The sequence below is a fragment of the Orcinus orca genome, chromosome 9, assembly GCF_937001465.1.
Source record: "Orcinus orca chromosome 9, mOrcOrc1.1, whole genome shotgun sequence".
Taxonomy (NCBI): Eukaryota; Metazoa; Chordata; class Mammalia; order Artiodactyla; family Delphinidae; genus Orcinus; species Orcinus orca.
In genome coordinates this window covers 46,938,764-46,959,795 of record NC_064567.1, presented here as the reverse complement: position 1 = coordinate 46,959,795, position 21,032 = coordinate 46,938,764, and the positions used below count along the sequence as shown (strand labels likewise).

The 21,032-nt window shown below is 42.4% G+C and overlaps 1 protein-coding gene and 1 long non-coding RNA gene across 2 annotated transcripts in view; one reads left to right on the top strand and one right to left on the bottom strand.

Annotated features, from left to right (window-relative positions):
• The window catches only part of CPVL (carboxypeptidase vitellogenic like), a 101,157-nt gene that overhangs the window by 63,259 nt on the left and 16,866 nt on the right, over positions 1-21,032 (bottom strand). The window contains 4 exon segments of the mRNA XM_049714875.1: positions 4,290-4,356; positions 9,640-9,719; positions 11,129-11,187; positions 12,174-12,288. Coding sequence (XP_049570832.1) covers positions 4,290-4,356; positions 9,640-9,719; positions 11,129-11,187; positions 12,174-12,288 — 321 coding nt within the window.
• On the top strand, positions 16,028-20,041 carry LOC125965411 (uncharacterized). The gene is made up of 3 exons (XR_007479254.1): positions 16,028-16,102; positions 16,847-17,063; positions 19,601-20,041. It is a non-coding gene; the product is annotated as an uncharacterized LOC125965411 (long non-coding RNA).

The window sequence follows — 21,032 nt, the reverse complement described above, 5'->3', positions numbered from 1 at the left end:
GTTGCAAAACTGCTTCTAAGGAAAGTAGGCCTCTCCTGCTGATCGGGAGATGCCCAGTTTTAACCACATGCCCTGCCAGTTTGGAAGCGCTCCCACCCATTGGCACAAACGCCTCTACACGCTAAATCTTTCCCATGAGTGGACAGAAAGCCACAGGCTCAGAGGCCAGTGGGCAGACCCCTCCCTACCGTCACCTCCCTGCCTTCCAGCGCCAAGGTCGTTGTGCTTTAAGTTTTAGCTGGGCCCACATACACTTGAGTGGATCCTAAAGAGTGTCTGTACCTCAAGAAAAAGAGCAATCTCACTAATAGTTACTGGCTCGGAAAGGATGACACTTAGGAAGAAAGTTAATGATATGAATGAAATGCAGCTTGTTCCTCTTTTTGAAGTACATTTTTTTCATGCCTTGAGGAGGGTGATTTATAGACACATTTGTCTCTCTTTAGAGAAAATTAATTCCAGTTGGTGTTCTGGGCAGAAATGGAGAGAAGGGAAGGAGACAAAGCAGTTCTTCCTTCTCCGCTGCCCCAACTGCAGGTCTGCACTATGCCTTACTGTGGCCTCACGTGGTCCACACGGCAGGGGCGAAGGGCCTGGATCGGTCCCCACACATTTTGCTACCATCCAAAACTTCTAAGCTCCACCATCATTTTCTGATGGAGCAAACAATTGCTTTTAAAGATGATTTCAAAATAAGAGGGGAGACAATGCCATACCCCAAGAACAAGTGAGCAGAGCCTTGTAAACATCTCAGCCCCTGTTTACATGCATTAGGCCATATGCTTTGGAGCCATAACATTTTAATCCAGCTTTTCAACATGAATGGTAATAATAGTCATCATATGCTGGGTACTCACCACAGCCAGTCACTCTGCTAAATATTTGAGGAGGATTATCTAATTAAATGCTCAAAACAACCCCATGCAGTAGGTACTGTTATTACTTCCAGACTCCCTTACACCAAAGTTAGGGCGCTGAACAGCTGTTCCAGCCCCTTTGAGCACCAGGCTACCCTCATTCATAGCACACAAATGTGGAGGATATTTAGGTCTAGTACCTTTGCAATCAAAAGCAGAAAACCATTTCTGAGTTTATGCATTTGTTTTCCAAGAACAATTCTACAAATCTAGCGGCATTATTTGTTCAGGAAATTAAGAGTTCACAAGAGAAAAGATTTCCCTTTCTTGAAAAATCTATTACAACATTTTTTATGGTGGCGGACACAGGGAGGGTGGGTTGGTATTATGTTAAAACTGCAATTGTATACAGATGCTTTAAGAGTACATCTAGGTAACTACAGTTGAGTATCCAGTAAAGTAAAATATCCCCGGAAGTGATCTAATTTAAAAACCAACCCTTCTGATTGTAAGATGAAAAGCAGAGGCCCAGAGAGGTCACAGAACTTGTCTGGAATCATCCAGAGAGAGACAAAGCCAGCAATGAACCTCAGGTCTCCTGATTATTAATCCAGAATTCCTTCCACTTCTCCATTCTGCCTCCTAGCCTTAAAACAGAAAGACCAGGTGGGACAAAGTAGACTAGAGAAACACAGCATTCTGCCAATAATAAACCATCAAGGCATTATTTAGTGCTCTACCTTTTAGAAAAAGATGTGCCCCCAGATTTAATGTATCTTGTGTGGTTCTCATGAAGATGCTGCTGCCTGACAAGTGCATCTCCATCCCAGGCTCTGCCTGCCCTCATTCCCGTCTTCCTTCATCACTTGGAAGGCACAGGTTTCCTTAAAAGTATTCATCCTGGCAGCAGAGAATATAAAAAGAAAATTGTCCTTTGCCACACACATTCAGAAACTACATGCATGAAACCACCAGGCAGACATGAGATAGACAAGTCAAATTTTTCATTTGGAATTTGGTAGCTTTGCCGAAAGTTCAACATGATGGTTAACAACATTGTCACATTATTTGCAAGACGAGGAATTACACACTAAGCAGATCACTCTTCTGTTGGTGGTGGAGAACTGGGTGTTTTCCAGGGTTGCTACCAAAATGACAGGAGTGTCACTTCCTCCATCCCCCTGACTCCAGTTATTAGTTCTAGAATGGCCATGGGATTCAAATGGATAATGAGATTCAGGTATATGGTGGAATTATTGGGAAAGAGAAGTTGAGCTGGTAGTCTATACCTAGAGCTCTGGAGTGGGTTGGAGAGTCAAGGGCACAGGTGAAAAGAACTTATCTGAGAATGAAATCAGTGAAGTGCAAAGCCAAGTGAATAGATGGAGAGAACGTGAGACAAGATCCTGATAAGGTTTGAGCAACCAGATCCAGCCACACCTGATGCCAACAATTCAATCCCCTGTTTTACTTAAGACACTTTGAATAGGGTTTCTGTCACTTGCAAGCAAAAGAGCCTTGACTAATACACCCATATTTATCCTTCAAAATCCAATTTAATTGCTGTCTCCTCTGTTTGACTTTTCCTGAGGATCCCATATTGAGAGGTAGCTATTTGCTCACCTTACACTATTTGTCTTTACAGCTACTTCTCCAACTGTACTCTTCATTCTGTATGGTTAGACTCAGATTTACAGTAGAGTTAATGTCTTAATCATTGACTTTCTAATACTTGTCCAAAGCCTCAGACATAGTACATACTCAATATATGTGTGTTGAACTGAATTGAATTTGATTCTCAATACTGTTTCAGGGAACACTGAACCCTTCAATGGTTTCCCATTACACTTAGAATAAAGTCTAACCACTCTGCCATGAGCAACAGGGCCCTACACGATCAGCCTGCCTCTCCCATCTAAGCTCCTTCTACAGTGGCTCAATGCTTCTCCTTGAGTGCACCAAGCCTGTCCCTACCTCAGAGTCTTTGCATTTGCTGTTCTTCTTCCAGGAAAGCTCTTCTCACAGATATTGCAGAGATCACTCCACTACGTCACTCAGGAATCTGCTCAATTGTCTCCTTACTGAAGAGACTTTCTCTGACAATCTTATCCAAAATAACACTTCCATCACTCTCCAGCCCTCACCCTGCTTATCTTTTTCATGACATCTTTTTCAGACATATCGCTGCCTGACCATCTGGTACATATTTATTTCTTTCATTATCACTGCTTTCACCTCTGGAATGTACGAATGCAGGGAATTTTTCTGTTTTGTTCACAACTGTACTCCTAGCACCTAAGAATTTTTGTGTTCTCAAAATATTGGCTGCTATACATGTTTAAAATAACCTTAAATTTAAAAGGATGAAAAATAGCAAACCTTAAGATTGAAACCAACATATGCAAATGAACCGTTCATTAAATTGTAACATAATCACCCTGGAAAAAAACACAATTAATTCCCTGCTAGGGCAGGGAAAGTACAAGATAATCCTATAACTTATAACTAATTTGTGCCAAAGAGCAAGGAAATGCTCAAAGGCTAACGGGGACAAACGGGGACAATGTGTCAAAAGGACACAGGAGCCAGCCTGAAGGGTTCCCATTGACCAAATATAGGAAAATACAAGCATCAAAAACAATAATGATATCAATAAAATTTAACACAGCAAACAGAATTTACAATCCATGAGTCCCCAGTGATATTTTTAAAGTACATATCAGAGAAGAGGAAGAAGGAAAGATGTTCTCTACAGAAGAATGCCAGATGATATCTAAAGGAAGATAGATCAGAAAAATCACCATTTTATAACCCCCAGTATAATAACTGATTCAGACAGGAATCATCAGTGGATGCTAAAACTACTTGGTGACATATTTGGTGTGTGTGTTGGGGGAAACAGATGTTCACATGGTCTCAGATTATTTATTAATTTCAAAGGGAAAATGGTACCTTTTCAATGGTGAGATCTGGCAGATACCATCTTGACTAAGTGACCAGTAATGGAACAAAGATGTTATATGCCTTCTGATGTGATTGAACAGAAAGTAAACAACTATGTAGTGTTCTTGCCAAATGTTTTCAGTGAATCTAAGCATTGGAAAAGAGTCAGACAAAGTCAGAAATGGGACATTCTACAAGGCACCTTGTCTAGACTCTGGATAATCATCATCACAACTGACAACAACACCAACAAAGACATGGTACTGAGACATGACAACCCACTGTGATATATGAATCTTTATTGGGCACTGAATTTTTAAAACTATGCTATGGAGGACATCTGCGGGATAATTGGAGAATTTTTTATATGGGCTGAATTAATATTGATGTGTGTGTGTGTATATACTGAATGAATAAACCACAAGTGTCATAATATATTTCAGTCCTGAAGATGTTGGAAGCATGCAAGAAAACATGACTTCAACTCACCTCCCCAGTGGCATAAAAGTCATTGTCTTTATAGTCAGAGAACAACTGGAAAAACTGAGTAAGTGCACTGCAAAAAGAAGAACAACAATAAAAATCACATGGAATCATGCTATGCTACACAATTTCACCCTTGGACAATAGGCTTCACATTTGAGTTAAGATACTATTATGCTATAAGTTCCTGTAGGCATTTTTTCAACGTCTCATGTGCATAACACTCCATACTCTGTGGATGGTTAGAAGAATACTTGTGGGCTTACTTTGTGATACTCAAAGTTGAGACAAGTGAACATCAACACTCTGGGAAGGTTTCCAATTCCCTGGGTTACCAACTTGGATCACCCACCTGTTGAGGGGACCCTTGAGCAAAGTGCTACAGGCTTTCACCTATTACTTAGCAATTTGTGGAGTTAGTTCTGCAAACCTTATGACCCCATTAATCTCGGGTTGTGGTGAGGTAATGGGAACCTTAGTTGCTTACCAACCTCTCTCTGTGGGGAAGCTGAACATTTCTATATTCTAACGGGGCTCCCAGCATTTCAGTGCTTTAATAACCAAAGAACAGAAAAGGTGTAAAATGACTGTAGTCTAAGGGAAAACCACCAAATGGTCACAGACATTGAAGTAAATGCACAGTGGCCTCCAGGGTCAAAAGAATCACATTTAGGGAAGAATGCCAACAGCCACCTTGGCAAGCTGAAATAGATTTAAACAGCCTCCAGAAATTATTTTATAATAAGCAAGAAAAGCGTGGATTATTGAATCATTCTCTACTTGAACAAAATCTTTCAGAAAGGAAACAAAAACTTGTGAAACTCAGAAGCTTTATGAATGTTTTGACCCAGATTGCAATGCCTGAGAAGCTAGGCAGGGTTTCTGTTCCAGTTTCCTGCTGAGGGACTAAAAGCCGTAAACCAGCCAGTGAACATGAAAGGCAAGGAGGCCCTGCAAAACCAGGAGAAAGAGAAAGTTCAAGGGTCACCCAGAGGCAAAACTGGGTCATTACAATCACCGTGATCCTGGAAATACTTAATTTTCAAAGGCTTCATAAAAACCCACCATTAAACTCTACTGTAGAGTTGCAGTTTATTTCTCTGTTTATTATTTATAGTAACTAAAATCTTTGTAGCAACTAAATCTGGGAAGCTGCATTATACAGCATCCATGTTTGTGCTGGCAATGAGCTAGCTTTAGAGCTGATATAAAAATAGGAGTTTATTCTCCAGCCTTCCCTCTCCAAACTTCAGGCTAAAAACTGCTTGCCTTTCTCTCTGCCTGCTAGTTGGAATGGCAATAGACATTTTAATATAGTAAATCTGAACTAAGCCTTGTGCTTTAGCTTAAAGCTTATTTCCTTAAAGAATTTGTTGGAGGATTGTCAGGGCTGCTAGATTTAGCAAATAAAAACAAAAGATGTACAATTAAATTTGAGGTTCAGATAAACAACAAATAATGTTTCAGTATTAATATGTTCCAAATATTTCATGCGACATACATAGATTAAAACATTATTCGTTGTTCATCTGAAATTCAAATTTAACTGGGCATTCTGTATTTTATCTGACAATCTTAGCTGAAGGAGATAATCTCCTAGGTTGCTTCCAGCCTGAAAAAGCAGGATTATCTAGCTGAAGTTTCCAAGGCAAGGTCCCACTTGAGGAAGCTATCACAGAGATTTAATTTCACAGTAGGATATGAACAAAAATTTGGCTAATCATAGCAAGGTCTTAGTAGGTCTTTCTTAAATGGGAACGAAGAATAAAATAGATAAATTTAGTAAGTTGCACGTACATAGATCATTTGCTCATTGAACTGTGTTTTCATCAAGGACTATACCATTATGTGGTGAAGGGTTGTTTCAAAATAATATCTAGAATAATGCTCACATAAAATTGCAAATTTTAGAAGTAGAAATGCCAAAATACATAAGGCATAATACATGCACATGTGTGTGCCGTGCACTCCATGCATTTACTCAGGCACAAGCGCCACATGGCACACAAGGCATGCCTCTTCCAGGTGTTTCCATTTGACGACCTTGCTGGCATTGTGCCAAGGCCTTGTCAATTTGAGTCAAATCTTAGTCAAAGGCTACCTGGTGGCAGAAAGGTACATTAAAGGACAATAGGATGAAACACAGATTGCAAGGGTGAATGAGTAGAAGAAAATACTCCTCAGATAATTTTTTTAAAAGGGAAGATGGGTTCAGGGCAGAGAAGATAGACGTAAATGATAACGCATTAGAGAACCAAAGACAACCTTGGACTTTGGTCAGCTCTAGTGGAGTCAGGGTCATAGTAAATACAAGACATCCAGGAGAACTGAGGTTAAAATAATCTCAGCAGAAGCTCCGTACCAACAAAAGCCAAACAAGGTATAGCTTTTGTTGCTGACAGGCTGAAAGCAGCACAGCAACAAGAATCTCGGTGGTTTCGTTCTGTTGCATCAGATCAGGAGCCGTCCTCTGCATTCATTCATTCCACTTCTAGTATGGCCAGGCCATGATCTCTGCCTGCACCCATCACACAGTATTGTTCTAATTAAATATATGAAACTGTTTCATAGTCATACTGCCATGAAGCTTTGTTTAGCAATACATACTATCTCCCATGCAAACCAATACGTGGAATAGAATAGCAGCATTTCCGTCTGGCTGCTAAGAAGACAACTTCAGGCACACTGGGAGAGTGGGGACTGGGGAGCTTGCGTACTACTGTATCAGCAGCACCAAGAACCATGTCGGGCACATAGTAGGCAATCAAAAAATAGTGGTACATGCCGTGGAGTGGCTGGGCCCATGAGCCACAGCTGCTGAGCCTGCGCGTCCAGAGGCTGTGCTCTGCAACGGGAGAGGCCACAACAGTGAGAGGCCCGCGTACCACAAAAAAAAAAAAAAAAAAAAAAAAAGTGGTAGAGGGAGAGTGGCACCAGCTGGTCTACTCCAGTTAGAAAATTTATTATTCTTTAGGAAATTTATATATTTTTCTAAACCAGAGAGGCATTGTGGTCCTAAACACATTCCAAATAGAAAAAAAAAAAAAATTTAAACATCTTGTTAGTGAAAAAGTTTCACTTCCAAACACAAAGAAAAGCAGCCTAAATGTGAATGTCAAATGTCTTTAGGAGTCTCCTTACAGCCGTGCACTAATAATAGTGAAAAGGAATTGGATTTTCAGAAAAAAAGAAAGATGGTTTTCAAAGGGAGAAAAAGAATGTTCTACTCTTTAAACCAATAGTAGACAATTTATAGGTTTCAAAGCGACCTTCTTATTCCAAACACCCATCTGGACAGCTGGAGAGAAGACTCTAGTCACAAAGGGAAACAAATAGTGCAAACCATAAAGGAAACAGCTGAAATCAGTTTTCTGCACTACTCTTGATTAACTACTTTCCAGTTCTAAGAGCCTGAAGCAAAAAGAACTAAAACAGCTATAAACAATGGATGCTTTGAAATAGGTTCTCTTTACATGTCTTGCAAGAGGAGATGAACCACATGTCAGCAGTAAATATCCACTCAGAGGGTCAACTGGAAGCTGTGACCATCTCTGGGGGAGGGGCAAGAGAGCCAGAAAAGGAAGGGCAAGGGTGCAAGGCTCGGGCTTAGAGGGTCTGATGCATTTCTTTAATACAGACCCTCCGCCCTCAGGGTGTTTGCTAGTTAAACAACTGAGGTTGTTTGGATTTAAGCCAAAAGAGGGTTGGAGTAGGAGGAGGGTATGGGGGAGAAGTAGGTTTCCAATCTGAAAAATGAGAGCTCACAGTCAGTGCTAAATGAGAAAGACATGGCGCTTGAGTAAACTTGTAAAAGACAGCCGGCAGGATTATGTCTGTGGCGGGAAAAAGGAGGTGCCTGAGCTGCGGGCAGGCAAGAGACCCCTGTCAGGATCTGGCTAATCTGCCCCCAGGACCCATTCATTGTATCTGGAAGCAGAAGTGTGCGTCCTATCCAGCCCGCCTAGAAACTGAATGCAAGTGTTAAAATAATGGGACATGTGGCAGATGAAAGTGTGCAAGACAGACAACAACCATATCATTTTCTGGGGCAGCAGAGAAGAGAGAAAAATCTCTGGGAGAGAGGCCGGAAGTTCTTCCTTCCTCTCCCCCACTCCCACCCCTCCCAGCCATTGGCCTTGGGGAGAAAGAAGAATAAAACGGAAAGCTTTTGTCAGAGATCAAAAAACTCTGACTCCTATTAGATTCACTTTCACTTTGGGGATTGGTTGGGTTTGCTCACCAAGTAATTAGCAGAATGAGTGTTTGGTAAAAGTGGGGGGCAGGGTAAAGGAGCTAGTTAACTCTTCCTGGCCACTAGGATTCTTTTAGTAAATTATTACAATGCGTAAAGGGGTGCCCTAGTGATCTGAAAGAATCCAGGACTTGGTCTCTAGTAATAATTTACAGACTGAAAAAAAAAATGTGACCGAATAAGAAAGGTCACTTACTTTAAAAACAAGTACTAAAAAATAGCTATAATGAATGTAAGAAAAAGAAAGGAAGACATTATACGTATACTGTTTGATCAGGCTTACAATGTCACATTTTTCTTAATTTCTTTTTTAGTAAAAGAATAATTTTGTAATATGAAGGGAAAAGTAAGAGACTTGCTAACAAGCTGAGCTTTCAGCCTGGAAAAGGCATGAAGGAGAAACACAAGAGTAAAAAAATGCATTTTGTGAAGGCCACAAAAGGAGGAATCCTGGGAAAGAAAACAAACAAACATCCAAGATGTTGTTTCCTGGCAAGAGCGGAGTTCAATATAATGTTGGAAAGCAAGCAGAAACCTCTTAGGCATCTAGGTGAAAGGTTGGAAAATCATCTTTGGTTGAACAATTCTGCTCTGTTTCCATTGTTTTTCAAAAGCTATGTTTACAAAATTAAAATTATGCCTTAAGATGTCAGTTCTTCTTGCTACTTTCTCTACTTTCATACTTATCAATGATAATGTAATAAAGTGGAAAATAGGCCGTGTGCGTGTGCGTGCACACACACACCTCACATAGAAGTATTCTTAAAAGATCTTCAGGAAATGGACTATGAAGACCAATCAATAATACTTCTAGGGCTTCCCTGGTGGCTCAGTGGTTGAGAGTCTGCCTGCCGATGCAAGGGACACGGGTTCGTGCCCCGGTCCGGGAAGATCCCACATGCTGCGGAGCGGCTGGGCCCGTGAGCCATGGCCGCTGAGCCTGTGCTCCGCAACGGGAGAGGCCACAACAGTGAGAGGCCCGCGTACCGCAAAAAAAAAAAAATAATAATAATAATAATAATACTTCTACTACTGGAAGAATTTTCCTGTTGAAATAGAAAAACGTTTGGTCTGAAGAAGGCTGAAAGAGTCAGAGCCTTTTACCTGTATAAGTCTCGTGCCACATCGTCCTCATCCACTGCATATCCCTGGAGATGTTCAGTAAAACTGAAGCCTGTGCCCACCTGAAGGTGAAATAAATAAGCAGGTATAAACATAGAGAAACACATGTCCTGCTGAGAGATACCACCTGGGAAGGAAATCAATCTTATTCCAAAGGCCATGACTTTGACCTCAGATTTTTGCCATCACCCACATGCACTCAGCCGTCCTCACAGGAGGATGCTGCATGTCACCTAGGTCCCCCTTCCCTCCTCCAAGCCCAAACAAAAGAGCAGCGCAAAGCCCTGCCCTGAAGTCAGTGACTGAGCTGTGCTGATCCTGCAGCGGGGACCCTGCCAGATGTTGCTTTAAGAACAAGAAATTCACCTTTCCTGGCTTCTGCTACAGTATCAAAAGACCCCAAGTTGTCTCCTCTCTGAAACCTGGAGGGTGCACTGCTCTGCCTGCTAAGAAGGAACTTAGGCTGGAGATAAAAGATAGTTGTATGTGTGTGTAGTTATTTTTTCCCATTTCTTTATTTATGGGAAATATGGCCACTAAGCCCTTTCACCTTCAGCAGACAAGGGGCTTTAAAATAAAGATTAGCTTTAAACTAATATTTCCTTATACCTAGAAGTTCATGGACAACTGAGCTGTAAATCAATAGAAGCAGCTACTACTTATTTTGGGTCAATAATATACATAAGTAATGCACCCCCTCCACACACACCAGTTGTAAATATTTTTGCTTTTGTTTTTTCTCCAAACACCCAAGAGAACAGGACATTTAATTAAACTTTTATTTAAATATGGTATTATAGACTAGGAAAAAGGATGGTTGACAAAACATGGGGGAGGGCAAGAATGTTGGACTTTTTTCTCCCTATTTTTCTGTTTTATCTTTGAACCATCTGGGAAATGAAAGAAGTTAGAGGAATTAGTTAGAGGACAAAGAAGATACTCCCAATCTGCAGAAGCTGACCCTAAAGTTACTTTCCTATACTGCAGTTTCTAGGATTTAATTTCATAAGAACTTCCCAAGGAGAATTCCACCTTTTGCTCCCCCTGAGATGAGGCATTCTGTTCACTGTGATAAGTGACGGGGGCCAGTGTTGACTTTTTATATCTAGAACTCAGTTTGAAAGATTAGGACTTCCCATACTATATAATAACCCATGCTATAGCGAAACCCATATCATCAGGAGAAAGAAACTAATCCCTTATCCTGGATGGTATAATTCAGTGATCAGGACATTTTATAAGATTAGAAATGAGGCAAGGAGAGAAGGCAGCAACTAAAATTCCCAAACTTGGATGTAATGATACATGTTAGAAAAGTTAAATTTCAAATGTGTTCTTTAAATAGACAATTATATTTTAAAAAGAAAAAAATTAAATCTGTATTTTTTTCTATTTCTTAAATGTACTTAATGAAAGAAAAAAGACAAGAGGGACCAACACTGCCATTTCACAGGAGCCTGGGGATACTCACTGGATTATCAATGTAGAGCATGGAAAATATAGTGGTCCAAGGAAAGTCTCTGGCACGCACTAGCAAAGCAGAGAAGAGGTTTTAGACTGGGTCATTAATAAAACATCCCATCTAATGCCTAGCTCTGGTTAGGAGCCCAACATGCCTACCTATCCTCTTCTGGTGAGCGAACCCTTGGTGTCCCTCTGACGTTGCATTATACTCTCATAGTAGGGAACAGATACCGGCACCTTTTTCTTCTCCCCTCCTCTCCTTTACTTTTCCCAGAACCAGAGAGTTTCTACATCTAAGATGAACTTTGGAAACAAAACCCCGTGCAACTGGTTCATGCAGAAACACCCATCAACCAGGGATGGAATAAACCCATCTGCCCAGTTGGGTGAATCATCCTTAATGTCCAATTCTCCAGAATCTGCTTCCTCCCATCCAATGCTGAAGAGAACCACAACTTCAACAGAATTGTGTACGTGAATATACTGAGTCACAAACTGGTTCACCCTCCACATTCTGACCCAGGGAAAGTAAACAGTCTCCCCTCCCCACCAAAAAAATGAGATGGAGGTAAACCTGGGTTAGAGCTGGATGTGGTTCCTTCTCCATTCCTTCCTTCATGCCAGCCCCAGCCCTCAGTATCTTGCTTCCAAGATATCCGATCATTCATGTGACTGAACCGTACAGCGTTCAGTTCATGTGAATAACTAGGGATATAATTCCACCCATTTGTCCTACGCAAAAGGGCTTACCCAAATACTAATAAATACCAACTGTTTTCATAAGCCCGGATTGCTTGAGTCAGTAGGAGACTGGCAGAACAAAGCTTGGAACCTTTCACCCAAATTTTAAGGGAGAAAGCAGCCCAGCCAGGACACGCACCCTGGTGGCTCCTCCTTCTTGGACAAACGTTGCCAGAAAGTTATGTTTTTATAATCTGGAACTGTAAAGCTATTACTAGTGGCTCACTGTTCACTCTAAGTTATTTCTAGAGCAGATATAAGGTTCAAATGAAAAACTCTCCATGGGAAAACAGAGTCCAAGCAGCACTTACCGGTCATGTTTCTTGTGACAATATAAGGTCCGTGTTCCACAAAGAGTCCAAACATGGATGAGCCTCCCGGCCCTCCCTGCAGCCAGAGGACGACTGGAGCATTCCACGGATCTATCTAGAAGGGACAAAGAACCCAGTGACTAAATAGAGTGCTAAGGCTGCAGAATACATCCAAGCAAATTTACCCCAACCCTCCGTCTCTCACAGCCTTGACTCATCTAAGTCTCATCAAGCCTTCTCAGACCCCAGTGACCACTCTCCACTGTCATCTCTTGTTGTTTCGATTTAGTATTTGTTTCATATGCCGGTATCTATCTTGTGCAGTTAAGTCTTTTCTCACTAATGGCCATAAAAGCCACAGATTGTAGAAGCTTAGCCTTTGTGTGCCCCTAGACACCCAGCATACTGTCTAGGGCACGGTTAGATTTTTTTAAAGCTCTTTAAACTTTCTGGGGACTCTTCCATTTGACCAACATATTCCCAAAGAGGCACAACAAAGAATCCATCCTCCTCAGTGACAATTTTCCCCTTTCACTGAGAGCCCAAATTGCCTTTCTGATTTTATTTACAGAGAAGGTGACCACGGAGATAACAGGAACTTCATTCAACATGATGAAACTGAGAAGAACAGAGAGAGGCCCTGAGTCATCTAGTCCATGCAAACAATAGCAACAAAACCCTGAAGGAGGTATGGATTTATTTAGGAGATGTGGCTGATGTAAATAAGGAAAGGTCACTGGCAGGGTTGGGATGCTGGAAATGAGCCACTGGTAGTGGTCAACACCGTCACCCCTGATGACAGAGTGGTCTTTACTTCTTTCACGCAGCACCTCGCGGGGGTCGGCACCACGCTAGGAGGAGGTCCTAGCAGAGCAGTGAGTGAAAAAGACAATTCCTTGCCCTCTTCAAGCTGACATTTCATTGGAAATACTGACAGTAAATGAATGAATAAATACGAGGATTAAAGAGTGTGGAGAGGAAATAAGGGTGATGTTAAAAGAGCGAGTGAGGGCAAAGAAAGAGGCATTTCCTTTGGACACAGTGATCAGGGAAGTTCTCAGTGAGATCCTGAGAGTGAAATTGAGACGTAGAAGCTGAGAAGGATCCAGCCACAAGGAGAGCCAGCGAATGATACTGTAGATGGAAGAAATCCTCAAGACAGAGAAGAACTGGGTGGGAGAGCAGTGAGCATGGAGGTTGCCTGGCCCTACGTGAAGCCTTGGGAGCAATCTGAAAGAAGCTCCACTTGGTCTCCACAAGGCTCAAAGCAGAACCTGATAGTGAGTCCTCATTGGATGTCATGGCTCATCTGATGTGCAGTCAGTCAGGTCTGGCAAGAAAGGATCCTACTGCTTCAGCCCAGAATGAAATCCTGCAACTTCTTACTTAGCCCAGTCACACAGAGACAAATCAGTGTTGCATTAGAAGGTCAAAGTGGATTGGCTCATCCATCTGGATGATGTGAGAAGGCCGTGGGCAGAAGGCAAGACGAACTCAAGGGGAGGGGATCTGGCACCCACAGCCAAGAACCTGGAAGAGCTGATCCTACAGGGTTCTAACCATGAAAACAGCAGGGACAGAGGGATTTCTCTTATCTAGTCACCAAATATCTACAGAGTCCTTTGGCAGCTTTAGGGAGGGGTCAAGGGAGCGGGCTGAAAGAGTGGCAGCGGTCAGAACAGCTGTGAGCTGGAGAAAAGCCTGCCTAGGAGGGGCCACCTGGGATCCACTCTCCAGTGTTAAGGAATTAAATGAGATAATATAATATTTGTAAAGCCCTTGGAGCAAAACCTAATGCATGATAAAAAGCACATTAAGCACGAATGATTATTATAACTAAGGAAGCAGGTAGAAAAAGTTGGAGCCCAGAGTCAGACTGGGAACTCAGATCAGGGCTGTAGCTCCAAGTGTCAGCACAGTGTAATGGATAAGTCTTGTGAGCTCCTGTTCCAAACTGGATTCCAATCTGGGCCACTAGCTGTGTGACTTTAGGCAAGTTGCCTAAGTCCTGTGGACCTCCGTTTCCCCACCTGTAAAATGGGGATCAATGATAGTACCTATGCCATGTGGTGGTTGGGAGGACTAAATAAATTAATTTTCATAAAACCCAGTGAGTGGCATATAGTGCCTGTTCTACAGATGTTAGCTATTGCTACTGGGTTGGCCAAAAGAGTTAGTTCAGGTTTTTCTGTACCATCTTATGGAAAAACCCAAAGGAACTTTTTGGCCAACTCAACATAATAGAAAAATACTAGGAATTTATAGACAGTTTTCATGTAAAACATATATAAATGAGAGAATAGGAAAAGTGGGTCGTTTGCTGTTTATTCTCGCTCCTTTGGACATCTTCCCCGGTCAGTTTTTCGCTAGTTGGTTCTCTTGCCTCAAGTGTTGCAAATGTCTATAAAGAATTCAAGAGAACCAGGAACTTATAAGTTGAAGCAGAAAAAATTAACATCAAAGCTGGACTTTTAAAGCCACTGTAGGGAAGCAGAGTGACCCTGGAACTGGTAGCCAGACAGGTGCTGGTTCTACTTGGCCACGTAATAGCTGCGTAATCCTGGGCCTCAGATTCTTCCAGCCCTCTGCTGCCTCGTCCATCAAAGGGCAATAAATGCTCACCTCACAGGCTTGCCCAAGGACCCTAATGAGAAAATGTATCATGAAATGATACTGTCAACTCTACTGTGCTGAATAAATATAACTACCTCTGCCCTAGACTGCCTGGCCCCAACTGTGTGTTTTGTTTGAACAAGTGATTTTTATCTCCCCTCCAATCCGCTATCTTGCTATTCAATAGGGGATTACTCAGGACCACCTTCCACTTGTATTCACTCAGCAGTAGGAGAGTATTAGAGGTGGAGACAGGATGGAATCTAGATGGAAGTAGTTCCAGCCTCCCGGGCGTGTGAGATACTGTGAGTCCATCCATTCCAGTGGACCTCCAGCCCCCCATTTCCTTCCTATCGTGCACATGAGCTTCTAGAAGCCCTGGAGAGCTACCCATGAGCCAGTGGTTCTCAACCTTGGACACCCATTAAAATAACTCGGAGAGCTTTTTTTTTTTAAAAAAAAAAACTACTGCTCAGGCCCAAATCCCAGCGATTCCAATTCAACTGGTCTGGGGTGAGGCAGGCACCCGTCTGTTTTAAAAGCTCCCAGGTGGTTAAATGTACAGGCAGGGCTGAAAATCTGTGAGGGTGATAGAGAGTTTGCCCTCTTGGGTGCCCGGGGCCCTCTGATCTCCACCCTATCCTCCCCTGCTTTTCATGTCCCTTCCTGTGACCTGGCACAATGATGGGACCTCCGGGCTCTCAGAAAAATAGGCTGACCCTGAGAGGCCACACTACAAAGTCAAGTCTAACACCTCAGTGCCAAACATCTTTATTATGCGACTTTGAAGCACAGGACACTGAATTCTTGGAATGCTTAAATAATAGGAGATCTGCACACACCCCTCCAACCTCAGCTGACCCTGCTCCTCAAATTTACTTTCCTGAAGGAGCTCCTGAAGAGCTCAACAACCTCTGAAGAAGCTCATTTTTTAAAAGAAAACTCCACGCACACATCTTCTTACTCTGATGAGCCAACCAACCTGTGAGCTAATACTACCCGTATCCAGAATGAAATGCAAAAGTCAGACGCTGGAAAAGAAAGGTTCACATGTACATCGCAAAAAGTTAGTTATAACACAGCCTGCGGACTTCTGTAATATGCTGTGACATCACAATGTCATGACATATAACAATAATTATGTCAATAATAATGGCATAAAGTTATTATGTGATAATTCCTTGGGTGATATATTCAGCTCTCAGTTGTGAGAATGAAACCCTTCTCCCACTCGCTACCCCCCCATTTAGGAAAGAATAAAAGTAAATGAAGACACCCTGAACAAAACCACACTGCAAAACTTAGGATCAAATGAAGTAAGAAACAACTGCTTTACTTCATTTACAGATTTACAAAATTCAGGACTTTTAAAGTACTTATTATTTTGAAACTATAATTCAAGAGTATATGAAACGAGAGAGAATGTGTTTATTTTTGTCCAAATTTTGAAAAATTTTACTTAAAGCTTTTCATATTATAAAGAAAGTACTTATTCTTAATTTTTTTCCAAAGAGGGTATAAAAAAATTCCCCCTTGCCCCACCAATCCTATTCCCTAGAGATGATCATAGAAATATTTAGTCTTCCAGATTTTTCTCTATACCCCACCTCACCTCCCCACATGTACATATACACGTATCTTACAGATGTTACATATGCGATATACATAAGCACTTTTTTTTTTCAAAAATAGAATCAGGCTATACATAATATTCTGTATTTGCTGTATTCACTTAACAACATGTTGTGGAAATATCTTCGTATCAGTACATATTATCATTTGGCTGAATAGTCCGACACTCTGAATTTACAACAATGTATTAATTCATTTAACATATAACATGAACAGGCATTATTCTAGGGCTGGGGATTCAGACCAGCTCCACTCATGGACAGGAAGGATACTTAATGATTAAGAGCATAGGTTTTGGCACCAGACTGCCAGGGTATGAATTCTAATTATGTGATTTTAGAGCTGTGTGACCTTGGGCAAGTTACTTAACGTCTCTGTGTCTCAGTGTCTTCTGCTTGAAAATAATAATAATAATGTCTATCGTACAGGATTGCTGTGCAGATTCAGAGTTAATACACGCCCAGCAATTGAACAGCTCCTGACATGTCTACTTAAGTGTTAGCTCTGATTACTTTTCTGGTAAGGTGGGAAGACAGGTAATAAATAAATAAGCAGGTGATATGAAAGAGCAATGGAAAGACGTTAGATTGAACACTTAAAGAAGTCCTCTGGTGATGGGCTAACATTTGAGCTGAGACCGGAAAGGTGAGTAATCCCCTATTGATAAAAATTTATATATTTAATTAAAAAGAAAATAAAATCTCTACTAATGACATATAGGTCAGAGTAGTGTAGCAAGAACTGATGATCAAAAAGAAGGGACAAGGAAATTCTAAATATAAAAGAAGGGACAAAGGAATCATAAATAGTTAAGTGAGAAGTCTTTCTAACAACAGAAGGGTGGGCACGCAGGTCCCACAAATCTGCCCTCTTCTTGGTGAGCAAGAAACTATGGCTTTGCCTCAGAAGTCCTTTCAATTCTTCTGGTGACCCCTGGTGGCCAATTCAAGAACTTGGACATTCCTCCCTCAGGGTTTGTTCCTAAAGGAACAGCCCAGAAGGAGGCAGGTTATCTACTGTTTTTTAGATCCCTACTGAAGTAAATTTCAGTCTCTCACATTAGTAGATTCCATTATTTATTCACTATGATAGTGAAAAAATCTACCCTATGCCTTAATAGATTGTCATTCGAAGTAAGTAAAACATTTATTTGGTTTAACATTCTGTACTTAAAGAGATTCTTAGAAACACCCAGCTTTTTCCTTTCTCCTTGCTTCTAAGTGAGCGAAGAGGAGACTCTATATGGGAACACTAATGAAATGAAACCAGTACTCAACCCTCCTGCCCTACTGCTTCCCACGTGGGTAGCATCCCCTTATGTTCTGAGTCTTCCTTTTCATCCCTGCTCCCCATCAAACCATACCCATCTTCGTACCGTCCTCCCAGGCCCTCCTCTATATCACGTGGTAGAGATAACCTTCTACTCAGGCCTTACACATAATCACTGAAGTAGTACATTCATACATCAGGGCCAGGGGAGCACTAAAGACTTGCCGATTTCAGTACTCTCAGGTAACAACACTGTATTTTACACAGAGGACTTGCTGGAGCAACTCTAGGGAATCTTAGGTACCCAACAAGTATTGGGGCAATATTTTCTGCCAATGCCCAGGGCTGGGTACATATTCTAGCCACCCTCTTCCTGAACCCCCAACAAGGAACACCACACTTTGTAAGAGAAAACAGCAACTTAACCACTATAGACTCAAATCAATGTACCACTTAAAATAAGAAGTACAATTAGTAAATTAATTAAGGCTCCCTTCACACTTCTACATGCAGAGGCTGATCATTTTTGGTTTAAGCAATGTGTTCTGTCATAATGGAAGTCATTAGTACCCCAAGTAAATGTTTTGAAATTCCCCCGAGTATGTTTGAATGGACTCGCATTTTGCCACACAGATCCCAGTTCAGCTGCTACACTAATGGTATTAATCAAGACACAGCTTTTTATTTAAAGCAATTGGTTTTTTGCCTAAAATTGTTAACTAGGTACCTAACAAAATTTTTTAATAGTATTTTTAAATTAATTTATTTATTTTTGGTTGTTTTCGGTCTCCATTGTTGCACGCGGGCTTTCTCTAGTTGCGTCGAGCAGGGTCTACTCTTCGTTGGGGTGCACGGGCTTCTCATTGCAGTGGTTTCTATTGTTGCAGAGCACAGGCTCTAGGCACGTGGGCTTCAGTAGTTGTGGCACGCAGGCTCAGTAGTTGTGGTGCACGGGCTTGGTTGCTCCGCAGCATCTGGGATCTTCCCGGACCAGGGATTGAACCCGTGTCCCCTGCGTTGGCAGGTGGATTCTTAACCACTGCGCCACCAGAGAAGTCTCCATAATAACATTTAAATTCTACATACATACTCCCAACACAGGCAAACAACTTGCTTAAGACATTCAGTGCTTTTCAGGGGAATTTTACTTACAGAGGTTGGTTTCGGCCACTCACTTAAAACTTCCTACACAATGACTGTTGCCACTGCACTATCATACAGGCAACTAACTTTTCCAAACATTTTTCTGTTTCTGAAGCCTCCTTGTATCACTCTCAAGCTCCCACTGACTCTCGACAAGCTTTGAATTGTCTCATTAGTTTGAGCCAACTCACATCCCACTAGAATTCTCTTTACCTTTCTCCTCATTAACCTTTCTACCTGGCTCTCATTCCTTCATGAGGTAAATCTGGCTTCTCTGTGCCTCCTTCAAGAAAGCTGGACATTAGAAGGAATGGGGGGAGGGTGTTAGAGAAAAGGCCTGACTTTCCTTTCTTAATGCATAGAAAGAAATTGCTGAAAAGGTTGCTTTCTTCTCCATGTTAAAATTTCATTTCTCAGGGTTTCCCTGGTGGTGCGGTGGTTGACAGTCCGCCTGCCGATGCAGGAGACGTGGGTTCGTGCCCCGGTCCGGGAAGATCCCACATGCCGCGGAGCGGCTAGGCCCGTGAGCCATGGCCGCTGAGCCTGAGCGTCTGGAGCCTGTGCTCCACAACAGGAGAGGCCACAACAGTGAGAGGCCCGCGAACCCAAAAAAGAAAAAAAAAAAAAAATTTCATTTCTCAAAGGGAATCAGGCACGCAAAGGTTTTTTCAAAGGTTGAATATATCTATGGATGGGATTATCTGTAATTTATCTTTTGTAGCTACTTTCTTTTTGATTTGTCTCACTCCACCTACCTTCTACTTTTCTAGGTCTCTGATGCCATTAGTACATAGCAAAGAGAAGATAAACAGTGAAGGTTAAGAAGATAAATGTCTGTGACTTCCACAGCTTTACTGTTACTAGTGGATTTGTGGCCATCCGTGGTAGACATATTTTAAGAGATCTGTCCAGACCACATTCCCTTCTCTAAGAATTGATTCTCCATTCACCAATGGAAAGAGCCCATTAGCCATGTTTATTATCACATGACCCAGCAACCTCAGCCTCAGCTGATTGGACCAAGAAAGAACACCTGACCCAAACTGGGCTAATCACACTTTGCCCCCAGGAGAAGTGCTAGTTAATCTCTGTTGATTGTACAATCCAAGGACAGATAGGCTTGGAAACTGTAGGTAGCCATCTTCTGCCAAATGCCTGTAGAAGCAAAGCACATTGATCTGCCACGAAGCACAGATGAGTGATCCACTGGTCTTGACAGAATAAGGCTGAGACAGAAAGACTGGCTGCCCTGGCTCCTGACGCCTTCTCAACAAACACACAGTAAATTTTTCTATTTTTTTAACTATTATTTTTTCAACCTGGAAACACTGACCTTCAATTCTGTTACAAGTTCTAGTGTTTGCCCTGGCCCCCATCAGCCATGAGTATCATATCCAGCCCAGGGCAAGAGTAGGGGCAGAATGCCAGAGGGGTCTGCTCCCCCCTGAGCCACTTCCTCAGTGTTCGCCAACTGCCAGCGTGCTAGGTAGGCTTCCTGTGTCCACCAAGGAACAGGGAGATTTTAACATAAAGGGGTATTCATTATAACGGGAGAATAACCATAAATATATAAAGAGAACTCTAAAGTGTATTCTGGGCTGAGGGAGAATGTCCACGGATGGACAAACTCATAAGGTGGGGCGCGGCCCTTCCCAAGGCTACGGTCCAGACCTTGTTGGGTAGCTGAGAAGTTCACTGAGGTGCCCAGGCAAAGCTGGCCAACAACCCCTGGGCAAGTAGGAAAGGCCTCCTGGACAGTGGGCTGTGGTGGCAGGGCCGGGAGTGCAGAGGAAGTCAGGATGTTGGGAGCCTCCTTGCTTGAACGAAGGCACAAAACCAGGAGTGCACGGTGTCCACGTCAGGAGGGCTGTGGGAAGCCACTCTCCGGGATGCAGGTGGTCCAGGCTGGTGAGAGGGTGCCAGAGAAAGCTGGGCTGTAGGAAGCCTGCTCGCTGGCAAGACCTGGGATGAATGGTGTCTATCTTGCGAGGGCCATAGTCAGGTGGTCACTGGGACAGAGTCCAGACTGTAAGCTTGCTGAGGGTCTTCGCGGTCTGGGTGCCCAGCTAAGGCAGAGCACCACTGGTTGTCCCTCCACACACACTGCTGACAGACTGAGCAGCAGGTCCAAGAGAAAGCAAAACGCAGGACAAGGGGCCAGGAAAAGAAGCCAACTTCCTCCTGCAATGTCCCTCCAGCACC